At 38.0% G+C, this 20,785-nt stretch overlaps 2 protein-coding genes and 1 long non-coding RNA gene across 3 annotated transcripts; 1 reads left to right on the plus strand and 2 right to left on the minus strand.

The window, feature by feature from the left end:
- Positions 1-218: 218 nt before the first annotated feature.
- Positions 219-3,130, minus strand: LOC141812268 (uncharacterized). The gene is made up of 5 exons (XR_012600258.1): positions 2,776-3,130; positions 2,560-2,697; positions 2,317-2,395; positions 1,738-1,812; positions 219-568 (listed from the first exon to the last, which is right to left on the minus strand). It is a non-coding gene; the product is annotated as an uncharacterized LOC141812268 (long non-coding RNA).
- A 13,687-nt stretch (positions 3,131-16,817) lies between these two features.
- LOC141812274 (uncharacterized) lies at positions 16,818-17,973 on the plus strand. The gene is made up of 4 exons (XM_074700326.1): positions 16,818-16,835; positions 16,934-16,948; positions 17,035-17,126; positions 17,201-17,973. Exons 3-4 carry the CDS (start codon positions 17,043-17,045, stop codon positions 17,834-17,836), a joined length of 720 nt encoding a protein of 239 aa, XP_074556427.1. The 5' UTR covers positions 16,818-16,835; positions 16,934-16,948; positions 17,035-17,042; the 3' UTR covers positions 17,837-17,973.
- Positions 17,974-18,498: 525 nt separating this feature from the next.
- Positions 18,499-19,585, minus strand: LOC141812325 (putative protein S-acyltransferase 22). The gene is made up of 2 exons (XM_074700370.1): positions 19,579-19,585; positions 18,499-19,259 (listed from the first exon to the last, which is right to left on the minus strand). The coding sequence occupies exons 1-2, from the start codon at positions 19,583-19,585 to the stop codon at positions 18,499-18,501; spliced, it is 768 nt and encodes a 255-aa protein (XP_074556471.1).
- Between the last annotated feature and the right edge of the window lie 1,200 nt (positions 19,586-20,785).

The raw sequence follows: 20,785 nt of genomic DNA on the forward strand, positions 1-20,785 counted from the left end.
TTAACCCTAAAGGTGCAAAGGCAGTATTAATGGAGGTGAGACCAAACAAGATTGGCGCAATTTATTCTTTATCATTGTATATGTCACGCCCCGAGAGACGGCCGTCCGAAAAATTTCGACAGCATCTCCCCAGTAACTATGACAATTCCCTGGATACATACATATATAAAAGGCCCACACGGCCTATCCATAACAGACTATGGATTTATACAAGGAAATAAAAACAAATGTGACCCACACGGTCACTCAACACATCCTACTATATATGAAATGCATCCGTACAATCGCTAACGAATAAAATTCGTTAAAACCGATTCGTACAGTGGAAACATATCTATTCTAAAGATAAATCCAAAGTAAGGATAAAACGAATACTCATCGACACATAGAAATCACAAAATCCGAAATACGGATACGAAAGTACAAACTCGAACTACAAGTAATAAAATCACCCCACATGCACATAAATAGATACAATACCCCCGAATACAAATAAACCATAAGTTGCTGTGAGATAGCATGACTGGCAGAATCTCCTCGGCATCAACTGTAGTCTCCTACCTGATATCTGGGAAGACAGAAAAATCCCAGAGTCCAAAATGGTGAGTACAAATATACTCAGTGGATAATCAGAAAGAAATGCATGCTCAATAAGGTAAATCATAGTAGAGCAGATATGAAAGGTACATAACGGTAAATAACAGGAGAACAATATAAGGTATCGTAACTCCTACAGGTATCATATCAGAAATGTCATATCTCAAGTATACATAATAATCCATATGCATGATCATATATGCAATGTGTCAACCAAGTATCAATACACGTACACAATCACTTCATAATATAATGCACACCCATACGGTCCAATGCATGTATATAAATCTCATCATGCAAATGTGTGCATATGATGCAACTGCCCCACTCACTACAGCACTCGTGCAAGCATCTGAGGCTGGGATGGCCGGCATCTGGGGATCAGTACTCCGCGCCCTACAACAAAGTAGTCCGGTGATCCAAATCGGGGATCAGTGCTCCGCGTCCGGTGATCCCGTAGCTATGATAAGCTAAATATCCTATGGTCAGTGCTGTCCTCAATACTCGTCCAGAGAATCACTCTCGACTGCGTACACTGCCATACAGCCGGGCTACGTACAGGCCATATAGCCAGACTGAGTACCACCCCATCGCGGTGTCGAGATCAAGCCACTGACTTGGCTGCGTACAGGCCATACAGCCGTCGACTGCGTACTGTCATACAGTCACCATCACCGTGATGGAAGGGTAACAACCACCTATATCACTATAGGCCAACTACCGGCAAGATACACCCACATCTTTGGGATTTACAATCAAGCTCATGCGTCATGATGACATGAATAAGTCAGAATAATCATCCTCTACCATGTTAACTAACACCGTGTTAATTAACATGTGTAGGTACTAATGAAAAGTCCTACTGATCACAGGTATCAACATGATGATAATATAACTGAACTAGAGACAGTAATCATAAGCATAGATAAACAATGACCGCAAGCATCAAAGAGTATAAACAGAACTGATAATAAGGTCAAAGAAATAAGATCAAACATGTGATAGACATGAGTATCATAAGCGTCTAATCTATAACAAGTATGGGAGCACAAAAGATAACATAATCAACAGGAATGAAAAAGAAAGCATGCACTAAAATAAGAAATGAATTGTATTGACTAAATACAGTAAACTATCCACCTGTAATCGCACATCGAATAGAACCTCCGAAAAATACTCTCGTATCGTATCGAAGTTCTATAATCGCTCAAGGTCCTGCAAAAGAGTAATAACAACTCTAAATGCAATGATACATCAAATAAATCCTGATCCAAACTAAGAAAACTCTAAGGGTTACTTTAACCCTCTTTAACTAACCTTAACTCGGTTTAGACTAATCTAATCTTTAGGTCGATATTAACAAAGGTTTAACTAATCAATCAATTAGTTGTATTAATCGAATCGATCAATACAACTAACCTCATGTATAATCTATAACCTAATCTAACAGTAACTACCAATAGTAATCATCTATAGATGCATTTCCAACACCTACTAACTCCTTCAACAGCTTATAATCTCCATCTTAATAACTCTATCCTAATCTATTAAATCCAATAGCACAACATAATCTAACATAAACCAAATCAATCTACAGTTAGGTAAAACCCAACCAATAACAATCTCAATCCAAGGCTTATGATCAGAATCAATCTCCTATTTAAATCAAAGCCTAACAGCTATAGTAAATCCCACAAGAATTATTTCCAAAGCCTTTACCTCAAAATTATCAGCTCCATTGTCCTAAGAGCCCTTGCTTTACCAGCCTCAATTCCACGCAATCAAAGCCGCCACCAATCTGATCAACCAAAAATCCCAATCATCATATCAGTCCCATAATTCTAAAATCCCTAAATTAACAGATCAATTTTTCTAACAATTCAAGCTACCACAAGCCACCTTCATTTCAACAAAACACTAATAGATCCAACCAAAATTTCACATCAAAATTAGAAATCTCACCTCCGATCGATGAGAAGACATCCTTGGCATATTCTGATTCAATCGTGGTCGCCCTATGCTAGGTAGCTGTGGAAAGCTCCAAGATCCGGTTCTTGAAAGTGATCAAGGACCATCTGCTCCGATCAATCTCCAGTAGCTCTATAAATCCAAATCCAAATCCAGAATCTAAAGAATCATAAATGAATCCCAACGCGAACAGAAAACTATGGCTATTACCATCGATCTTCCCCTCCGATCCTCTCGTTTTTTGTTGCCGTCGCACCAATCGCCGCCGCCGCACCCGATTCCAGCCCACAGATCAAGATCCTCACCACCGGTAGCCCTCTTTTGACAGAAATCCACCTCTAATCGCTGGCTCCTCCTTTCGCCCTTTCCTCTTTGGTTGCAGCCGGAGTGCGCGATCGGGCGAAGGAGGAAGTCACAAAGCCTCGGCGTCCGGCATGGAAGAAGAAGAAGCTTCGAGCGAAGGAGGAAGAAGAGGGATCAGAGGCTGGAGAAGGCTTCGTCGGCGAGGAAGAAGTTCGCGGCTGGAGAAGCTTCGGGCGGAGAAATCGCGAGATCGCGATTTGGGAAGAAGTTACGCCGCGGGTGGGAGAAGGAAATATTAACGGGTTTAATGGCTTAGTGGGTTAACGGGTTTAATCCAATAACCTTTAAATCCTTTAACCAATAATGGCTTTAATTAGGCTATTGTAATAGATATTAATTGATCTTTAATGGGCTAATCCATTTAGCTTAAGATAGGGATTAAATGGGCTCATCTAATTAGCCTCTTAGTTAGGTTAAAGATTTAAATTAATTAGTTACCTCCTTAACCTCAATTAAAACCCAAATCCTTTATATATTAAGCCTTTAATGACCAATTAACCCGTTAATCCTTACCTATTAGGATTCGATTATTTACAATCAACTGTTTAACCGATAAATCTTTAGTTGGGCTTTAATCCATTAGGCTTATTAAATTGGGTTTAGCTAATTGAGCTATCCAATTAACTCTAATTAAACCCCCAATTGATTCTCTTAATCTTTATAAATCAATTAGGGTTATTTACATATAACCCCTAAAATTAGGGATATTTACAAATAAATCTCTAAAAGTTTCGGTATTTTACATAATTTGGTTTAAATGTGTTATTGAACTAACAATTTATCTTTTTTTACTTTTAGATTGTGTCAATCAAACCACTCCAGGAGGAAAAAGTAATTGTTGATGATATAGAGAGTTTTGGTGAGGTAACAATTTTTAATCCAAGATAACAAATTTATTAAGAGTCTATTATTCAACCAATTAGCATGCTTAATTAACATTTCTATTTCCAGGTTAATTCTCGACTTGGTAATTCAGAATTGTTGGATCACATAAAAAGACTTGAGAATGAGATTAAAGTGTTGAAAGGAAAAAATAAAATGGTTGAAGAGGATGCCCCATATATGCATGATGAAGGTCATACTGAGCAAGATGTTGCTGTGGATGCTGATCCTACTTCTACTGTTGAAAGTTTGAATAAAGTTATTGATGATAAAGTGTCAATGAACATAGAAAAGGGAAAGAGATGGTTATTTATAATCCAAAATCATCTATTGTGAAGACTGTTCAGAGAAGAACAGATAGATTGAAAAAAAGAAAGATTCGGTCGGACTATATGACACCCCCTAGTACTGCCCCAAAGCGAAAGAGTAAACAACATTTGACACAAGTCGTGGATCAGGTAGTTTCAGTAATTATTTTTTATAATACCTACATATATTTTATATATTTGACGAGTGTGGTAGTGTTTACTTTTTTTGATTGAATTTTAAATTTCTATATTCTCTTGTTTCTATATAAGATGATATGAGTATAGATATTCAAAATATTGCTGATAGTGCTATAGAGGAATCTCTACAGGAGTTCCGAGGAAGATTAGACTTTCATGGGCATGATCAAATATCAACGGAAGAAAAAAATATTATTGAGAAGTACATCTGCGGAGATATTTTGGGGTAAAAATATCTTATATTATTTTATTTTTCTGAAATCTTATTTGGCTAATCATTTTATGTTTTTTAAGTTGCTAAGTTTGATATTTTGGCTTTGTAGTGGTGTAGTCTGGCAAGATGATGACGTATTATTGTATGAGAATGAGTTATTGCAATGTTTATTTAGCACCGAACTACGATCTGATCTCATTCATGCCTATTTTAATTTTTTGAGCAACAAAGAAAATAACTATGGGCATGAAATATATTGCATGTCTCCCAATGTCCCGGTACATACTCTTAATAGTATTTGAGTTATATCATCATCATAGTGATAGTTAATGATTATTTTTTAATTTTTTATAGAATGATGTGATTACTATGCTCGAAAATACCAAGTAGAAGAGGATTACAAATAATAATTTTTTAGTATTTTTATCAAAGTTGATCAAGAGTTCATTGGTCAAGCTGTCAGAGTTAAAGAAAGAGCTCTTAGAACGCTGTAAATACATACTTTTCCCTATGCATTACAAAGCACATTGGTTCTTGCTCGTGTATACTCCAAGCGAAAAATCTTTCACGCTGAAAAATTCTATTAGTAGCCCTATTTACAAAGGTGCAACAAAGAAATTTGTAAGTTGGATAAAAAAATAAGTTACTTTTATTTTTTAAAAATTTGTACACATCTTTTATGATTGATTTGATAAATATATTTGTTTGAATTGGTTGTGCAGGCAAAATTTTTGTCCAGATATCTTTGGAATGTGGAACATTGTGATATTGACATAGGTGAAGTAATTGCTGTAAAGAGTCGGCAACAAGGAAATGATTTGAATTGTGGTGTTTATGTTTGTCTATGGGGTGAATGTTTTGCCCAAGATAATCCAATATTTTGGAAACTAGAATGGGATACATCAATCGAAGGGTATAGAGCTCGGATTGCTTCGGCCATTTTGTCTGATAAACGAGGTTTGTTCAAAGGATTGAAATGACTTATCATACAAAATCAGTGCTTCGATGATTTTATATGACAGTTGTTAAGTTTTAGTGATGATGGAGATATAATTATGTTTTAAATTGGTGTCATGATATTATGAATCTGTAGAACAGTATTTTGGTGGGATGATAATTTCATGTTTAATGTGTGAAGATCATGCTGAATTTTTTCTTGCATTTTTGTAGTGATGGTATGTTACTCGTGCGTGAAGATCATGTTGAATTTTTTTATATTTAAGGGGCCAAAATAAGTACTAATTGATTAATATTAAGTACTTCTTATACCTATTTAGGTATTATATTTTTATTTCATGAATCACACACACAATAGTCGAGCTTCCCTCGCTTCTGTGCAACTCTACGGGCAATCAGTAGAGTTTATTTTTTACAGTACCAAAAATGGTCGGATGAGTATCGAAAATGAACTCTTGTTTATTTTATGAATGTCAAATAAGTATTTACTCATATTCCATGGTGAGTGGAGAACATGTTTCTTTTAAGAAATAAATAATTAAGTACTTTTTCAAATAATCACAAAATTGGGTATCACTTGAGGTAAATTAAGTTCCAAGAGCCTAAAATTGAGTACTTTTTCAAACCATTTTTGGAAAAAATTTGCCAAGGTGCATTTGTAGTTGTATAAAATCACAACATATAACAACATATATAAAACTACCACTAAACACAACAGTTTAATGATTAATGCATAAATCACTTCATAATGTATTTCTCAGTTGTAATTACATAACCAACATCCAACTTTTAACTAGGGTGCAAACGAGTCGAGTCGAATCGAATCGAATAATATAAAAATATTGATATTCGAATTCGAGCTCAAAACATATATATGATATTCGAATTCGATTCGAAGCTCGAAAATATCGATAATTTTGGCTCGAGTTTGATTCGAAATATGATTCGAGCTCGAGTTCGATTCGAATTATTCAAACCTTAATTCGAATAGAATCAAACTTTAATTTGAAATGCCTTAAATTATTCGAGTTCGATTCGAATTATTCGAACCTTAATTCGAACAAAATAAAACTTTAGTCCGAAATGTCTTAATTCGAGCGGCTCGCGAATAATATTATAGATTCAAATTCAGCTTAAAAAATTATCGAACATGTTCGAGTTCGGCTCGAATTCGATAATTTCGAATATGAATCATTTATTATTCGAACTAGCTCGAAAAGCTCACGAACCGGCTTGATTCGTTTGCACCCCTACATTTATCCACTTTTAACCACAAAAATGGATCATTATTATATAAGTAACAAAGTTTTATACTAATGCTAGTTTTGTTTAATACAAATCACAAAATGTCACTAGATCTTGTAGCTATTTTTTAACAACATTCAGAACTGCTTCCTTAGTTTAGCAATTGCTTATGCTTGCAAGAAATTAACGAGTATTATAAATGAATAATAATGAGTATTATAAATGAATACTCATAAGTATGATATCAAATTACGAATTGTGGATGATTATCAATAAATATTATAGATGAATACAAATAAGTACGATATCGAATTACGTATCAAATTCAAGATTAAATTTCAAGTGTAGTTTTTAACCAAATTTGAGTATTTAAAGGGCCATCACAAGTATCACTTAATAAAAATTAGGTATTTGTTGTATCATTTTAGGTATTCTATTGTTATTTAAGTGTTTAAGGGGTCACGTCAAGTAACATTTGATAAAAATTAGATACTCGTTGCATCACTTTAGATATATATCCTATGATTTTATTTGATAAATATCAAATAAGTCATTCAAGATTAAATTTCAAGTGTAGTTTTAAACCAAATTCGAGTAGTTAATGGGTCATAACAAGTATCACTTGATAAAAATTAGGTATTTATTGTATCACTTTAGATATTCTATTGTTATTTAAGTGTTTAAGGGGTCACGTCAATTAGCATTATATTCGATAAAAATTAGATACTCGTTGTATCACTTTAGATATATATCTTATGGTTTTATTTGATGAATGTCAAATAAGTCATTCAAGATTAAATTTCAAGTGTAGTTTTTAACCGAATTCGAGTAGTTAAAGGGCCATAACAAGTATAACTTGATAAAAATTAGATATTTGTTGTATCACTTTAGGTATTCAATTGTTATTTAAGTGTTTAAGGGGTCAGATCAAGTAGTATTTGATAAAAATTAGATATTCATTGTATCACTTTAGATATATATCCTATGATTTTATTTGATAAATGTCAAATAAATCTTTCAAGATTAAATTCTAAATGTAGTTTTTAACTGAATTCAAGTAGTTAAAGGGTTATAACAAGTATCACTTAATAAAAATTAGATATTTGTTGTATCACTTTAGGTATTCTATTGTTATTTAAGTATTTAAGGGGTCACGTCAAGTAGCATTTGATAAAAATTAGATACTCGTTGTATCACTTTAGATATATATCCTCTGGTTTTATTTGATGAATGTCAAATAAGTCAATCAACTTATACATAGTCATATTTGATAAATCTTTTGATTCTTCAATTGCGACAGCAACATAATCAAATTTAGGAGGAAGAGATCGAAGTACCTTTTCAACAATTCTTTTATCTTGAATCTTGTCTCGGCAATCTTTTATTTGATTGACAGTATTTGAAACCCGTGAAGAAAAATCATATATGGTCTCTTGTTCCTCCCTTCTTAAATTATCAAAATCTCTCCATAGAGACTAGAGTTTTATTGCAATGGTCTTCTCTGTTCCTTGAAATTCTTGCTTTAATATTTGCCAAGCCTCTTTGGCATTCATGACACCAAAAATACGAGGAAAAATAGTTTTTCCAACTCCTTGTTGAATGTAACACAGTGCCATCGCATTTTGCTTTTTGTATTCTTTTAGCAGCTTTTCATTATTTTTATCGTTGCTAGTTGGGGCTTGGTACTCGTCGTCATCAATAATATCCCAGAGGCCTAAAGAGATAAAGAATGTCTCTATTTGACTGCTCCAGAACTCATAATCTTCGCCTTCAAAGTACTTGGCTCGGAGAATATGCAAACAAAGTAGATGTCATTTAATTAAGAAAAAGAGAAATCTCCTGCACAAGCTTTGTTGGAATTTTTTCATGCAGATGACGGTTGAAACACCTTGCTTCAAATAACAAAGAATCCAAGAATCCTACTCTATCTTTAAGAGGACCATAGTTAGGAGGAGGATGGATGGATGTTTAACTTAGTTCTGATATCAAATTTGTTGCGTACGGAAGCGTAGATGAGAAAAAATGAGATTTTAGATTAAAGTTGGAGTTGCTACACTACACTCTTTACAATTCCTCTCTCACTCACTTAGCTCTCAAGAGCTTACATGTTCTGTTTTTACAGTGTAAAAAAGTAACAAGATGCATTAATATCATGTTAACTCTTAACAAGTTTTAAAGATTTGTGTAGATATGATGCAAGAACCAACCCTTCGTTTTCCATGTTTTGACCATGCAGTAAAGTATCATGCAAGAAGTAACTCTTCGGTTTCCATGTTTTTGATCATGCATTCTTTGATTTTCCAAGGCTTGATCATGCAACTTCAGATTTCCAAAGATTACAAATTAATACTATTTAATAGTTGCTTAGTTGGATATATATCATCTTATAATCTATGGACTCTTTAGTAATCCACAATCTCTGTATCTAATTTCTGAGATTAATCCTTCTCTTTAATGATCGAATTAATTAAAGTCTTTTAATGACAGTTGTAGTCAGTCTCATTTAGGCAACACAAATCATAAAGCGTGCGGGTTTATTGCATTAAAATCGAATAAAATGGCAGAAGACATGCATGGTTCATACAAATATCTTATCGATTCACATGTTCCATCATTGATTAATCAAGTTCAGCTTGAGTGGTAAAGAAAATTATATAAGAAAGAAATTTTATACGAAGAAATTTTTATACTAAATTAAATAATTAGATAATTAAATATGAGAATTTTTAGATATGGACACGGAGATGGATCTAATAAAATTATCCAATATTCGAACAAAATACTCAATTAAATAAATATATATCCCATAATTAAAAAAAATTAAAAAAATAAATATGATGTTCTCTTTTTTACTTCTTGATTTCATCTCTTATAGTCTATAAATATTTGTTCTATTTTTATTAAATTTTATTTTTTTATATAATATTAATTCTAATATATTTTTATTGAATGATGATAATAGATGAAATAAAAAAATTATTAATATAGAGGATATTTAATCGTCTAATTGATGTAGAGATGAGGATATATAGATATTCATCCTCCTATGAATATTAAAATGAGGATAAAAATTGCAGAAGATAAAGATGAGAATAAAAATGAGGATAAATATAATAAATAAAGATGAAGATGAAGACAAAGAATATCGACTCTAAATAAAAATGAATATAATAAATGAGATAGAGATGAGGATGAAAAATATGCATTCTAAATGGGGATGGAAATGAGATAAAAGGATATAGACTTATTCAAATCCGATTCATTATCCATCTTAATCAAAGAGAGTTTTATTGTCATTACACATCTTGGGAAAAAAGCTGACTGGTTGTGATGTGGGAAAAAGATGAAGGTCACCGTCCGCTTTCACCTCTCTCTCTCTTTTCTTTCAATTGGATGTAATTATGTATTTTTTAAATAATTTAAGTATTTAACTTTTTAAACTTAAATAGATTAATTTTGAAAAAATTTTATTAGTCATTATGATAAATTTAAAAGTATAAATGATGTAGTCAGCGTTCTAAAAATATTTTTTTTGATAATTAAATTATTCCACAGTCAGATGACTAAAAATCGACTCAATAGATTTTTATCTTTGGCCTTTTGTAAATATTCTTGTAGTTAATTTTCCAAATAAAAAAAAAGATCTTGTTGATGCCGTTTATTTAGTTGAAGCCGAGGGAGTGAGACTGCAAGTTAAGTTATGAATTTTTAAATATTGTTGGGCTGTAATTGATTTGATAAAAAATTATTTATATTTATTCAATATATATATAATTAATTAAATAAATAAATTTAATAAATAATCTATATATATATATATATATATAATTGAGATATCAATACCATCTAAATGAATTAATTATCAAATCAAACTTGAAATAAATTCAAGCGCACAAAAAATAAAATCAAAATAAACTGAATAATCCTTTCAATAACTAGATTCATTTTAAACTTGACTTGACTTATCAAACGAACTAAAACACCATAAAATTTGACATGATTTGACTAGTTTATCATCCTGTTCCGGTTGAAACTGGCGGCTGGACAAGTCACCGGACCTTCCCCGTCGTCGGCGTGGAACAAGAAGATGGGTGGAGTGTTGTAAGACCTCCAGGACCTGCGAACACAAAGAACGTGAGTAGGAAGGCCAGGGAGGTGCCCTGGCGTGACCACTCCGACGCTCAAGTCAAGGACGGTGGGAGGAAGAAGATGAACAGTAGAAGAACTTGAGCGTGGAAAAGAGTAGAAGAAAAGGAAAAACTTACAGACTCAGGAGGAAGTGGTCGTTTTAAGGAGAGATGAGCGTGTACCTATCACGTCACCATTAAGAGGGTGTCCCATCATGATTAATGAGGTGTCAGGAACAATCGAGCACAATAGTCAAGAGTCCCATCTCTGGTAAGTAGCTATCATGTCATTGCCCACGTGGGTGTCAGATAGGGCGGCGATAATAAATGAAGGGCGTGGGCTGGTCAGAGAACATGATGGGACATGTCAGGGCACTGTAAGGCGAGTTTACTGAGGACTCGGATTCGGCCTGCTGAGGAGTCTGCTGAGAACTCGGATTCGACCTACTGAGGATTCGGATTCAGCTTGGAGAGCCTGCTGAGGACTCAGATTCGACCTATTGAGGAGTCTGCTGAGGACTCGGATTCGGCCTACTGAGGATTCGGATTCGGCCTGGGGAGTCTGCTGAGGAGTCGGATTCGGCCTGCTGAGGAGTCTGCTAAGGACTCGGATTCGGCCTACTGAGGATTCGGATTCAGCCTGGGTAGTCTGTTGAGGACTAAGATTCGACCTACTGAGGATTCGGATTCGGCCTGGGGAGTCTGCTGAGGACTCAGATTCGGCCTACTGAGGATTCGGATTCAGCTTGGAAAGTCTGCTGAGGACTCAGATTCGGCCTACTGAGGAGTCTGCTGAGGACTCGGATTCGGCCTACTGAGGATTCGGATTCAGCCTGGGGAGCCTGCTGAGGACTCGGATTCGGCCTACTGAGTGAGCCGAATGGGCGAGTGATTCGGCTCTTTTTTGGGGTAGAGAGAGAGAGCTCGGTCAATTCGAGCCCGCGGGTGTGATTGACTGGACTTATGGGGAGGACCAGGATCGGACTCGAGTCAAACCAGGGGCCCCTATGGGTTATTTCCGTAACATAAGTCTCTCCGCTAGTCTAGTCGAAGGGAGCATAAGTCGAACTGACTAGACTAAGTCGTTGCTCGAGTCCGATCTGCATCAAAGTCTGGTTTAGCAACTCGAATAGTTGTGTAGTTATGCCGAGTGGAGAAGTGGTGATCAGCGAAGGACACGTGGCGGTATACCATTCACCACGTCAGTTGCGCGGTATGAGAGTGAGCTCACGTGGAGAGAGGCAAGTCCTAGTCCGAATCAGAGTCTGGCATGAGGGCCCCGCCAACTGTACGGTCGCAATTGGTAACCGAAGCGGTCTCTCAGCGGATACGTGGGCGTGCGCCTTTCGACACGTCAGCCCATGGCATGACGGTGAGCATGCGCGCGTTAAGGTGAATATCATTTCCAAGACTAGGGATAGTCTACTAGTTCGAGACCAAGGATATATAGCTCGATCCACGACTATGTCCGAGTCGGGAGAGGTGGAGCCCTGAGAAGGGCGATTGTTGATGGAGCAGGTCCGAGACTTGAATAGAGCTCGATCCGCGACTATGTCTGAGTAGGGAGAGTGGTTGTGAAGCCTCGAATGAGTGGCTGAACGCCTAGATGAATGGCTGAGAGCCTGGATAAGTGGCTGAAAAGCCTCAGATGAATGGCTGAAAGCCTTGAATGAGTGGCTGAGAAGCCTCGGGTGAATGGCTAAGAAGCCTTGGATGAGTGGCTGAAAGCCTTGGATGAATGGCTTGAAAGCCTCGGATGAGTGGCTGAGAGCCTAGATGAGTGGCTGTGAAGCCTCGGATAAGTGGCTGAGAAGCCTCGGGTGAGTGGCTGAGAGCCTAGATGAGTGGCTGTGAAGCCTTGGATGAGTGGCTGAGAAGCCTCGGGTGAGTGGCTGAGAAGCCTCGAGTGAATGACTGAAAAGCCTCAGGTGGATGGCTGAAAGCCTTGGATGAATGGCTGAAAACCTTGGATGAATGGCTGAAAGCCTTGATGAATGGCTGAGAAGTCTCGGGTGAGTGGCTGAGAAGCCTTGGATGAGTGGCTGAGAAGCCTCAGGTGAGTGGCTGACTGGCCGAATGACTGAGCAGAATGACTAGCTGTTTGAGCAGAGTGGTCGACTGGCTAAACAAAGTCCCTGCATGAATGAAGTTGAAGCCGAGATGGCGGCAGAGAGACCGAGTGCTCATGAGATTAACTGAGCCACTGAATGAATGAGGCCAAGAGGCCTGTAGAGAGGCTCAGAGGTTGAATTTGAGCTCGATCCCGACTATGTCCGAGTCGGGAGAGTAGTGTCAATGCGTAGGTCCGAGACCTAAGTTTGTCGATGGAGTAGGTTTGAGACCTAAGCAGAGTCGATGGAGTAGGTCCGAGATCTAATTATGTCGGTGGAGTAAGTCCGAGACCTATGCAGAGTCGATGGAGTAGGTCCGAGACCTAATTATGTCGGTGAAGTAGGTCCGAGACCTATGCAGAGTCGATGAAGTAGGTCCGAGACCTAATTATGTCGATGGAGTAGGTCCGAGACCTATGCAGAGTCGATGGAGTAGATCCGAGACCTAATTATATCGGTGGAGTAGGTCCGAGACCTAAATTGGCTCAATCCGCGACTATGTCTGAGTCGGAAGAGTAGCGTCGAATGACCGAAAAGCCTTGGTGTGGGGAGGACCTGCAGAAGTATCATTGCTATTAAGTATAGGAAATTCAATAAGACGTACAATGATGCTTGGCGCTCAGGGGCATTAAGTGTAGTAAGGCTGGAGATGCGTGGCGTTCCATGGCCTGATTAAGTCCTTGCCATCTGCATCGGCCTGAGATGTGCAGCGTCGATGTAGGGTCGGGCCTGGGCTTGAGCCTGGTGGGCCGGGGCTGGATGGGCTTGAGCCTGAGGGGACTGGGCCTGGTGGGCTGGGCTTTGGTGGGCCTGGCTTTGGTGGGATTCTGCCGATTCGAACAGCTTGCGGACCGGCGCTGGCGGAGCCTCCGCGGAAAGGGAGGGAAGTCGTGAAGGAGAGACCGGCGCTTCCGGCTGTTATCTGGAGAGCGCTAGGACGGTAGAGGCCACCACCCTATCAAAATCTTCTTGCGTCATAGTGAGGGGAGGAGGTTGATGAGGATCGTCGGCGCCAAATTATATTCTAGTTGAAATTGGTGGCTGGACAAGTCATCGGACCTTCCCCGTCGTCGGCGTGGAACAAGAAGATGGGTGGAGTGCTGTAAGACCTCCAGGACCTGCGAACACAAAGAACGTGAGTAGGAAGGCCAGGGAGTGCCCTGGCGCGACCACTCTGACGCTCAAGTCAAGGACGGTGGGAGGAAGAAGATGAACAGTAGAAGAACTTGAGCGTGGAAAAGAGTAGAAGAAAAGGAAAAACTCACAGACTCAGGAGGAAGTGGTCGTTTTAAGGAGAGATGAGTGTGTACCTATCACGTCACCATTAAGAGGGTGTTCCATCATGATTAATGAGGTGTCAGGAACAATCGAGCACAATAGTCAAGAGTCTCATCTCTGGTAAGTAGCCGTCATGTCATTGCCCACGAGGGTGTCAGAGAGGGCGGCGATAATAAATGAAGGGCGTGGTCTGGTCAGAGAACATGATGGGACATGTCAGGGCACTGTAAGGCGAGTCTGCTGAGGACTCGGATTCGGCCTGCTGAGGAGTCTGCTGAGGACTCGGATTCGGCCTACTGAGGATTCGGATTCGGCTTGGAGAGCCTGCTGAGGACTCGGATTCGGCCTATTGAGGAGTCTGCTGAGGACTCGGATTCGGCCTGCTGAGGATTCGGATTCGGCCTGCTGGGGAGTCTGCTGAGGACTCGGATTCGGCATGCTGAGGAGTCTGCTGAGGACTCGGATTCGGCCTACTGAGGATTCGGATTCGGCCTGGGGAGTCTGCTGAGGACTCGGATTCGGCCTACTGAGGATTCGGATTCGGCCTGGGGAGTCTGCTGAGGACTCAGATTCGGCCTACTGAGGAGTCTGCTGAGGACTCGGATTCGGCCTACTGAGGATTCGGATTCGACCTGGGGAGCCTGCTGAGGACTCGGATTCGGCCTGCTGAGGAGTCTGCTGAGGACTCGGATTCGGCCTACTGAGTGAGCCGAATGGGCGAGTGATTCGGCTCTTTTTTGGGGTAGAGAGAGAGAACTCGGTCAATTCGAGCCCGCGGGTGTGATTGACTGGACTTATGGGAAGGACCAGGATCGGACTCGGGTCAAATCAGGGGCCCCTATGGGTTATTCCCGTAACACATCCTAATAGTGCTTATGAGATTATAACTTAACTTTAAAATTTCCTTATTTTGTTGTTGGTTCACGTTGGAAATGGATCTATGGCTTTGATCCAAACGGGTTCAAGACTTTGATTAATTTGGTGCACCATCGGTCATGCACAAGTCTGACACAATTGGACTCGTGCATGGTTCATCCTAAGTTCAAAATCAATCCATACTCGATCCATTATCGACTGAGTTAGGGGTGAACAAAAATTTAGTTAAACCGAATAAATTAATCAGACCGACCGAATTTAAAAATTCAGTTTGGTTATTTCAAAATTTTAATTATTTTTTCTAAAAAATCAGTTAATTCGATTATTCGGTTCGATTTCGATTTTAAAATTTTTTATTCGATTAAACTGAATAAACTGAATTAATTAAAAATAATAATTTATAAATTCCTAGGTAAGTAAAATTATAAATCTCTAATTAATTGGTAAAATTTTTATAATATTTAAAAATTTTAGTTATTTCGATTAATTCGGTTGAAAACTGAATTAATCAATATTTTATCAGTTTGATTTGTTCGATTTTTATTTAAAAACTTGATCGATTCGATTAGTTCAAAAAAAAAAAATCAATTCGGTTTGATTCGATTTTGATTAATTCGGTTCCGTTCAATTTTAACCAAATACTTAATCCTAGACTGAGTGAACCAAACCGATCTAAGCTCATGGCAAACTCTTTTGACACATATATAGTCATAGACTTATCATATAGCAATCTTTCTTAACCAATTGACTTGTTGGTTCCTTAGCTTCAACTCGAAAGTTTGTGTTGATCCTTCATACCATGGAATTAATTAGTACATTTTTATTCGACTATAAGAAAAACTAAATAGACCACAAATAATTAGGTGATTATTGGTGTTCTTAATTACTCGCGTCACAAGATAATTAATTTACTAATTCGATAAATTAAAACATATCAAATGATGTTATATATTAGTCTTAAGATATTTAAGTATGGGTGGGGGAACAAGTAAAATTAATATTCTAATAAAACACGTCACAATAATTTACAGATTTTTCTGAAGGCAATTTGATTCAATCCAATTATAATTCAGAAATAAAATCTATAAATTAAATGAATATGCCTTTGAATTAATTCAAAAATAAAATGGAATTAACCAATAAGAAAAAATAAAAAAGGATTAAGTTGTTGAATTGAATGAGCGAATTGAATAATCCCAGTCAGAATTTCTTGCCTCTATGTATATAGGACTGAGTCGAAAAAAATCGAATCAAATTAATTAAAATTAAATCAAATTAAATTTTTTAAAATTAATCGATACATCATATTTTTAAATAAAAATCAAACAAACTGAACCGATAAAATATCAATTAATTCGATTTTCGATCGAATTAATCGAAATAACTAAAATTTTTAAATATTATAAAAAATTTGCCAATTAATTAGAGATTTATAAATTTACTTAATTAAAAATTTATAAATTATTATTTATTTTGATTAATTTGATTTATTCAATTTAATTGAATAAAAAATTTTGAAATCGGAATCAAACTGAATTAATAATTTTTTAAAAAAAATAATTAAAATTTTGAAATAATTTAACTGAATTATTAAATTCAATCGATTTTTTCCATTTAACAGAATTTTTGTTCATCCCTATCTCTTTGCTCATCCCTATCTCCGTATTATAAATACATACCTGTAGTTTGTCTGATTGCTTAGTTCATCTGATTGCTTCATCCCTATCTCTTTGCTCATCCCTATCTCCGTATTATAAATACATACCTGTAGTTTGTCTGATTGCTTAGTTCATCTGATTGCTTCCGTTGCTGTTTTCGTACCAGGTATTTCTGATTATCGTAGTAGTTAGTTCATATGCATTAGAAAGTTTTGATTTTGATTCTTGGAATTTTAAACAATCTGACTGCAGTGAAAAATATGGACAGCTCGAGTTGCAACTATGGGTCGTCGACGGAGATATCCATCGACTTGGAGAAGCCCTACGTGGACGTGAGTCCTCATGTCGGTAGACTCGTTTTTGTTTCGTATTGTTTTACTTTGTAACGATCGTTAGTTGGAACTTGTGTACTCTGTAGACTAAAATCTACAACATAGCGCTGCTCGTGGAAGCGAAGCGGCAACTGGAAGCTCAGATACAGACGGTGGATGAAAAGCTGCTGGCGTCATTGAGACACCGACGACAACTTACAATCACCACCGAGTCGTCAAACTCCTTCGGCTTCCGTGCAGGAGAAGGTGCAGTCCTGCCGACATCCGGGTCCAGAAAAGGCAAAGAAAAGATTGAATATCAATATCGCCCGGAGAGTAACATCGACAACAAGAACAAAAAACTCAAGCGGTTTCCTAACAATTCCGATGAGAACCACCCGCAAGAAGCAGCCGAGATTAAAAAAGCTCGCGTCACCATGATGCTCGACCTCACAAAAGATCCCAACAACCGGGGCCCTTCCCAAGCGGCGGCGGCTCAACCCAATGCCCAATCGTCCCTGCCGCCTTCTGTGCTGAACACGTTGATCAAGAACGTGATGGTCAATCCCGACTTCACGGCTGCGATTCATGCGGCCATCGTGAACACGTTGATCAAGAACGTGATGGTCAATCCCGATTTCACGGCTGCGATTCACGCGGCCATCGCTGCAGCTGTCAACGGCAGCGCAGGCCCAAGTAATCAGCAACCGGCAAACGTTAGCAACTCGACAAGCTCGAATTAATTTATGACAGACCCAAAGTTTGCACGTCGTCAGATTTTTGTTCATTCTCTGTTTTTACATTTTCTGGTCAGATTTTGTTCATTCTCTGTTTTTACATTTTCTGGGAAATAAATTCGATGGATATCCATTTTTCGTTATGCATCCAGCGTTTGCTATTATGTATCTATCCATAATAGATTTGATAATTAGCCTTCGGTGCAAAAGATAATCAATTAGAGGTGATAGATCATCACTTAGATAAAGATAAAAGTAAAGACAATCAGGAAGGGAAGGGAACCTTAATTGTTTAAGGGCACTTGTCAAACATGCAAAAGGGCAAAACAAGACTCCAAACCTTTACTGTCACAAAAATTTTGAATATAAAAATTAGAAAGTTTTCTTGATGACATTTTCAAAGCCAATTCAAACACCCAGAAGATCAACAACAAAGATTTTAGAAATAGGCAATGTCACCACATATCAAACAATAGTTGCAATACCAAAATATTTCTTGCGAGAACAAAAATCCAGACTTGTAGATTGCATATATCCTTTGCCATCTTCTCAATGAAACTTCAGTAGGGAGGAAATTTTCACAAAAGAAGTACAAATGGCCATCCCATCAACTAGTCCATATATCCGATCAAAGGAAATTACAGACAGGTTTCATAATGGATGTTGCATTATTGTTGTCTAGTGTATGATTTTAAATCATCTGCTATCTGGCCGGCTATGTTCGGAACCAAGGACAATGCTCTTGCCCAATTTGACGACCTGTGAACAATCCTTGATGGAATCCGATCACTATCTTCGCCTCCAGATGCTTCATATCCGTCACTGGTTGATCTTGACAGCTGAATACCCTTAGGTGGAACATTTCCTAAAGCAGAAAAAGAATTCATGCCCGAGGAGGATATCCGAAATGGATGGAGGTCAGGGGAATCCAAACTGCTCTCTGGGGAAGAGGAAACGGCTCTGGTCAATGACATCGGCATGCTCGGTCGAAAAGCATTCCTAGCTTCAAGCCGAAGAGGTGCTAAACTGGTGGATGTCTCTAGAGCCAAGTCACTTGCATTACTATCAGTTGCACTAACAGAAATTTTGGCGAGAGGTTCAAGAGGAAGATCCACAGGAACCCTTCCCCTTTTGTTGATTCGCTTTCGGTTATCAGACCTCAGGGTCATTCTTCCACTGGCACTGGCATTGGCACTGCCAACATTACTCTCTGTCTCTTGCTCCTGCAGCTGCGGAGTTTCTCGTCTAACTGGCTGCAGTATTTTGGATCTCTTCCTTGCCTGGGCAGCCGCTTTAGAAACTTCTTCGGCGTTAAGGCGTGCAAGTGCCCATGGATTAATTTTGACAGTTCCAGGGTTTCTTCTCTTCACTGGTTCCTCAGCGATCTTCTTGTTTGTGTGATTTGCAGGTGAGCCAATTTCTGGGGGTACTACATCAAATTGAGAAAAAAGAGGAACCTTAGCATGACTCTTGAACGCAAAAGCTTTCCAAAACACGAATAGAATAATTTATATTTGGCATTATGTTAGTTAGGAAGTTACAAAATGCCGCTATCTGTTTAAGTTAGGCCTAAATATAGCTATCTGCCTTTCCCTTATAGACTAGTGTGAACAAATACAAAGCCTGGAAGTTTAGGTAGTTCCATAATTGCATCCAACAGCAATCATTGAACGAATAAAAAATGCCTTTAGTCACATCATGAAGCTCTCCTTCTGCCCAAATCTATCAATTTTCTTATTGCAGCTCACCGCTCATGGCACAAAAAACCTTTGAGCTCTCTATTCATAGCCAACCATGTTATATTTGAGAAGTATCATAAGATAATCGATTTACTATTACATTCGTTATTGAATAAATAATAATTATTTGAGTGTACATTCTCTATGTGTTTGATTGGATCTTAAATTCATTTACTGAATATCCGCAATACAATTCATATTATTGTTAGAACCGATGGAATCAAAATATCTCCACAATGATATGATATTGTCCACTTTGGATCTAATCCCTCATGACTTTACTCTTGGGCTCTCCCCAAAAGGTCTCATACCAATGGAAATACTTTTCATCCTTTTAATCCCATGATCTTTTCTATGTACTTTAGATGTAGGACTATTTTTGCACCCTTGCAACCCAACAATCCCCCTTCAACGTCATTTTTGATGTCTGAATCCTCAACTCACCAGGACTTTTTGCCTCTCGGTCTACCCGACCTACTAGGACTTCCCATCTAGCCGCAACTAGGACTTTTTGCCTCTCGGTTCACCCGACCTACTAGAACTTCCCACCTAGTCGCAACTAGGACTTTTTGCCCCTCGGTCCACCCGACTTTCTAGGACTTCTCACCGGGTGTCTGGTCCTCTTGATTCAGACACGGGAGCATCCACTTCCTTTGTTTAAGGTTCAAACCACATGGTTAGATCTGGATCATGGCTCATCTAGCGGTTAGTCCGGTGAAGAGCAATCTTGCTCTAATACCACTTATTAGAACCGATGGAATTAAAATATCTCCACAATGGTATGATATTGCCCACTTTGGGTCTAAGCCCTCATGGTTTTGCTATTGGGCTCTCTCCAAAAGGTCTCATATCAATGGAGATACTTTCTATCCTTCTAATCCCATGATCTTTTTCATGTACTTTAGATGTGGGACTATGTTTGCACCCTTGCAACCCAACAATTATGAGAGAATTTATGATTGAATCACAACTAGTGAGCATATCTACATGTGCAATTATAAATGTATTGAAATTATCCCTAGTCGAGGAATTGATGAGTACAGACATTATCGATTCTGTCGAGATTAGTACGTGTTAAACTCCTTGGTTTACCAAACAGTTGTTCTTATTGGCTGGAGACATTGAATGTTGAGAGTTAAATGTGGATGCTAGTTAAAGGTAACTAGTTCATTGGAGTGACTTACCTTCAGATTTCATATGGTTCTCTATATATGTC

The sequence above is a fragment of the Curcuma longa genome, chromosome 18, assembly GCF_044706935.1.
Source record: "Curcuma longa cultivar G26 ecotype Majalengka, Jawa Barat chromosome 18, ITB_CL_G26_1.1, whole genome shotgun sequence".
Classification (NCBI taxonomy): domain Eukaryota; kingdom Viridiplantae; phylum Streptophyta; class Magnoliopsida; order Zingiberales; family Zingiberaceae; genus Curcuma; species Curcuma longa.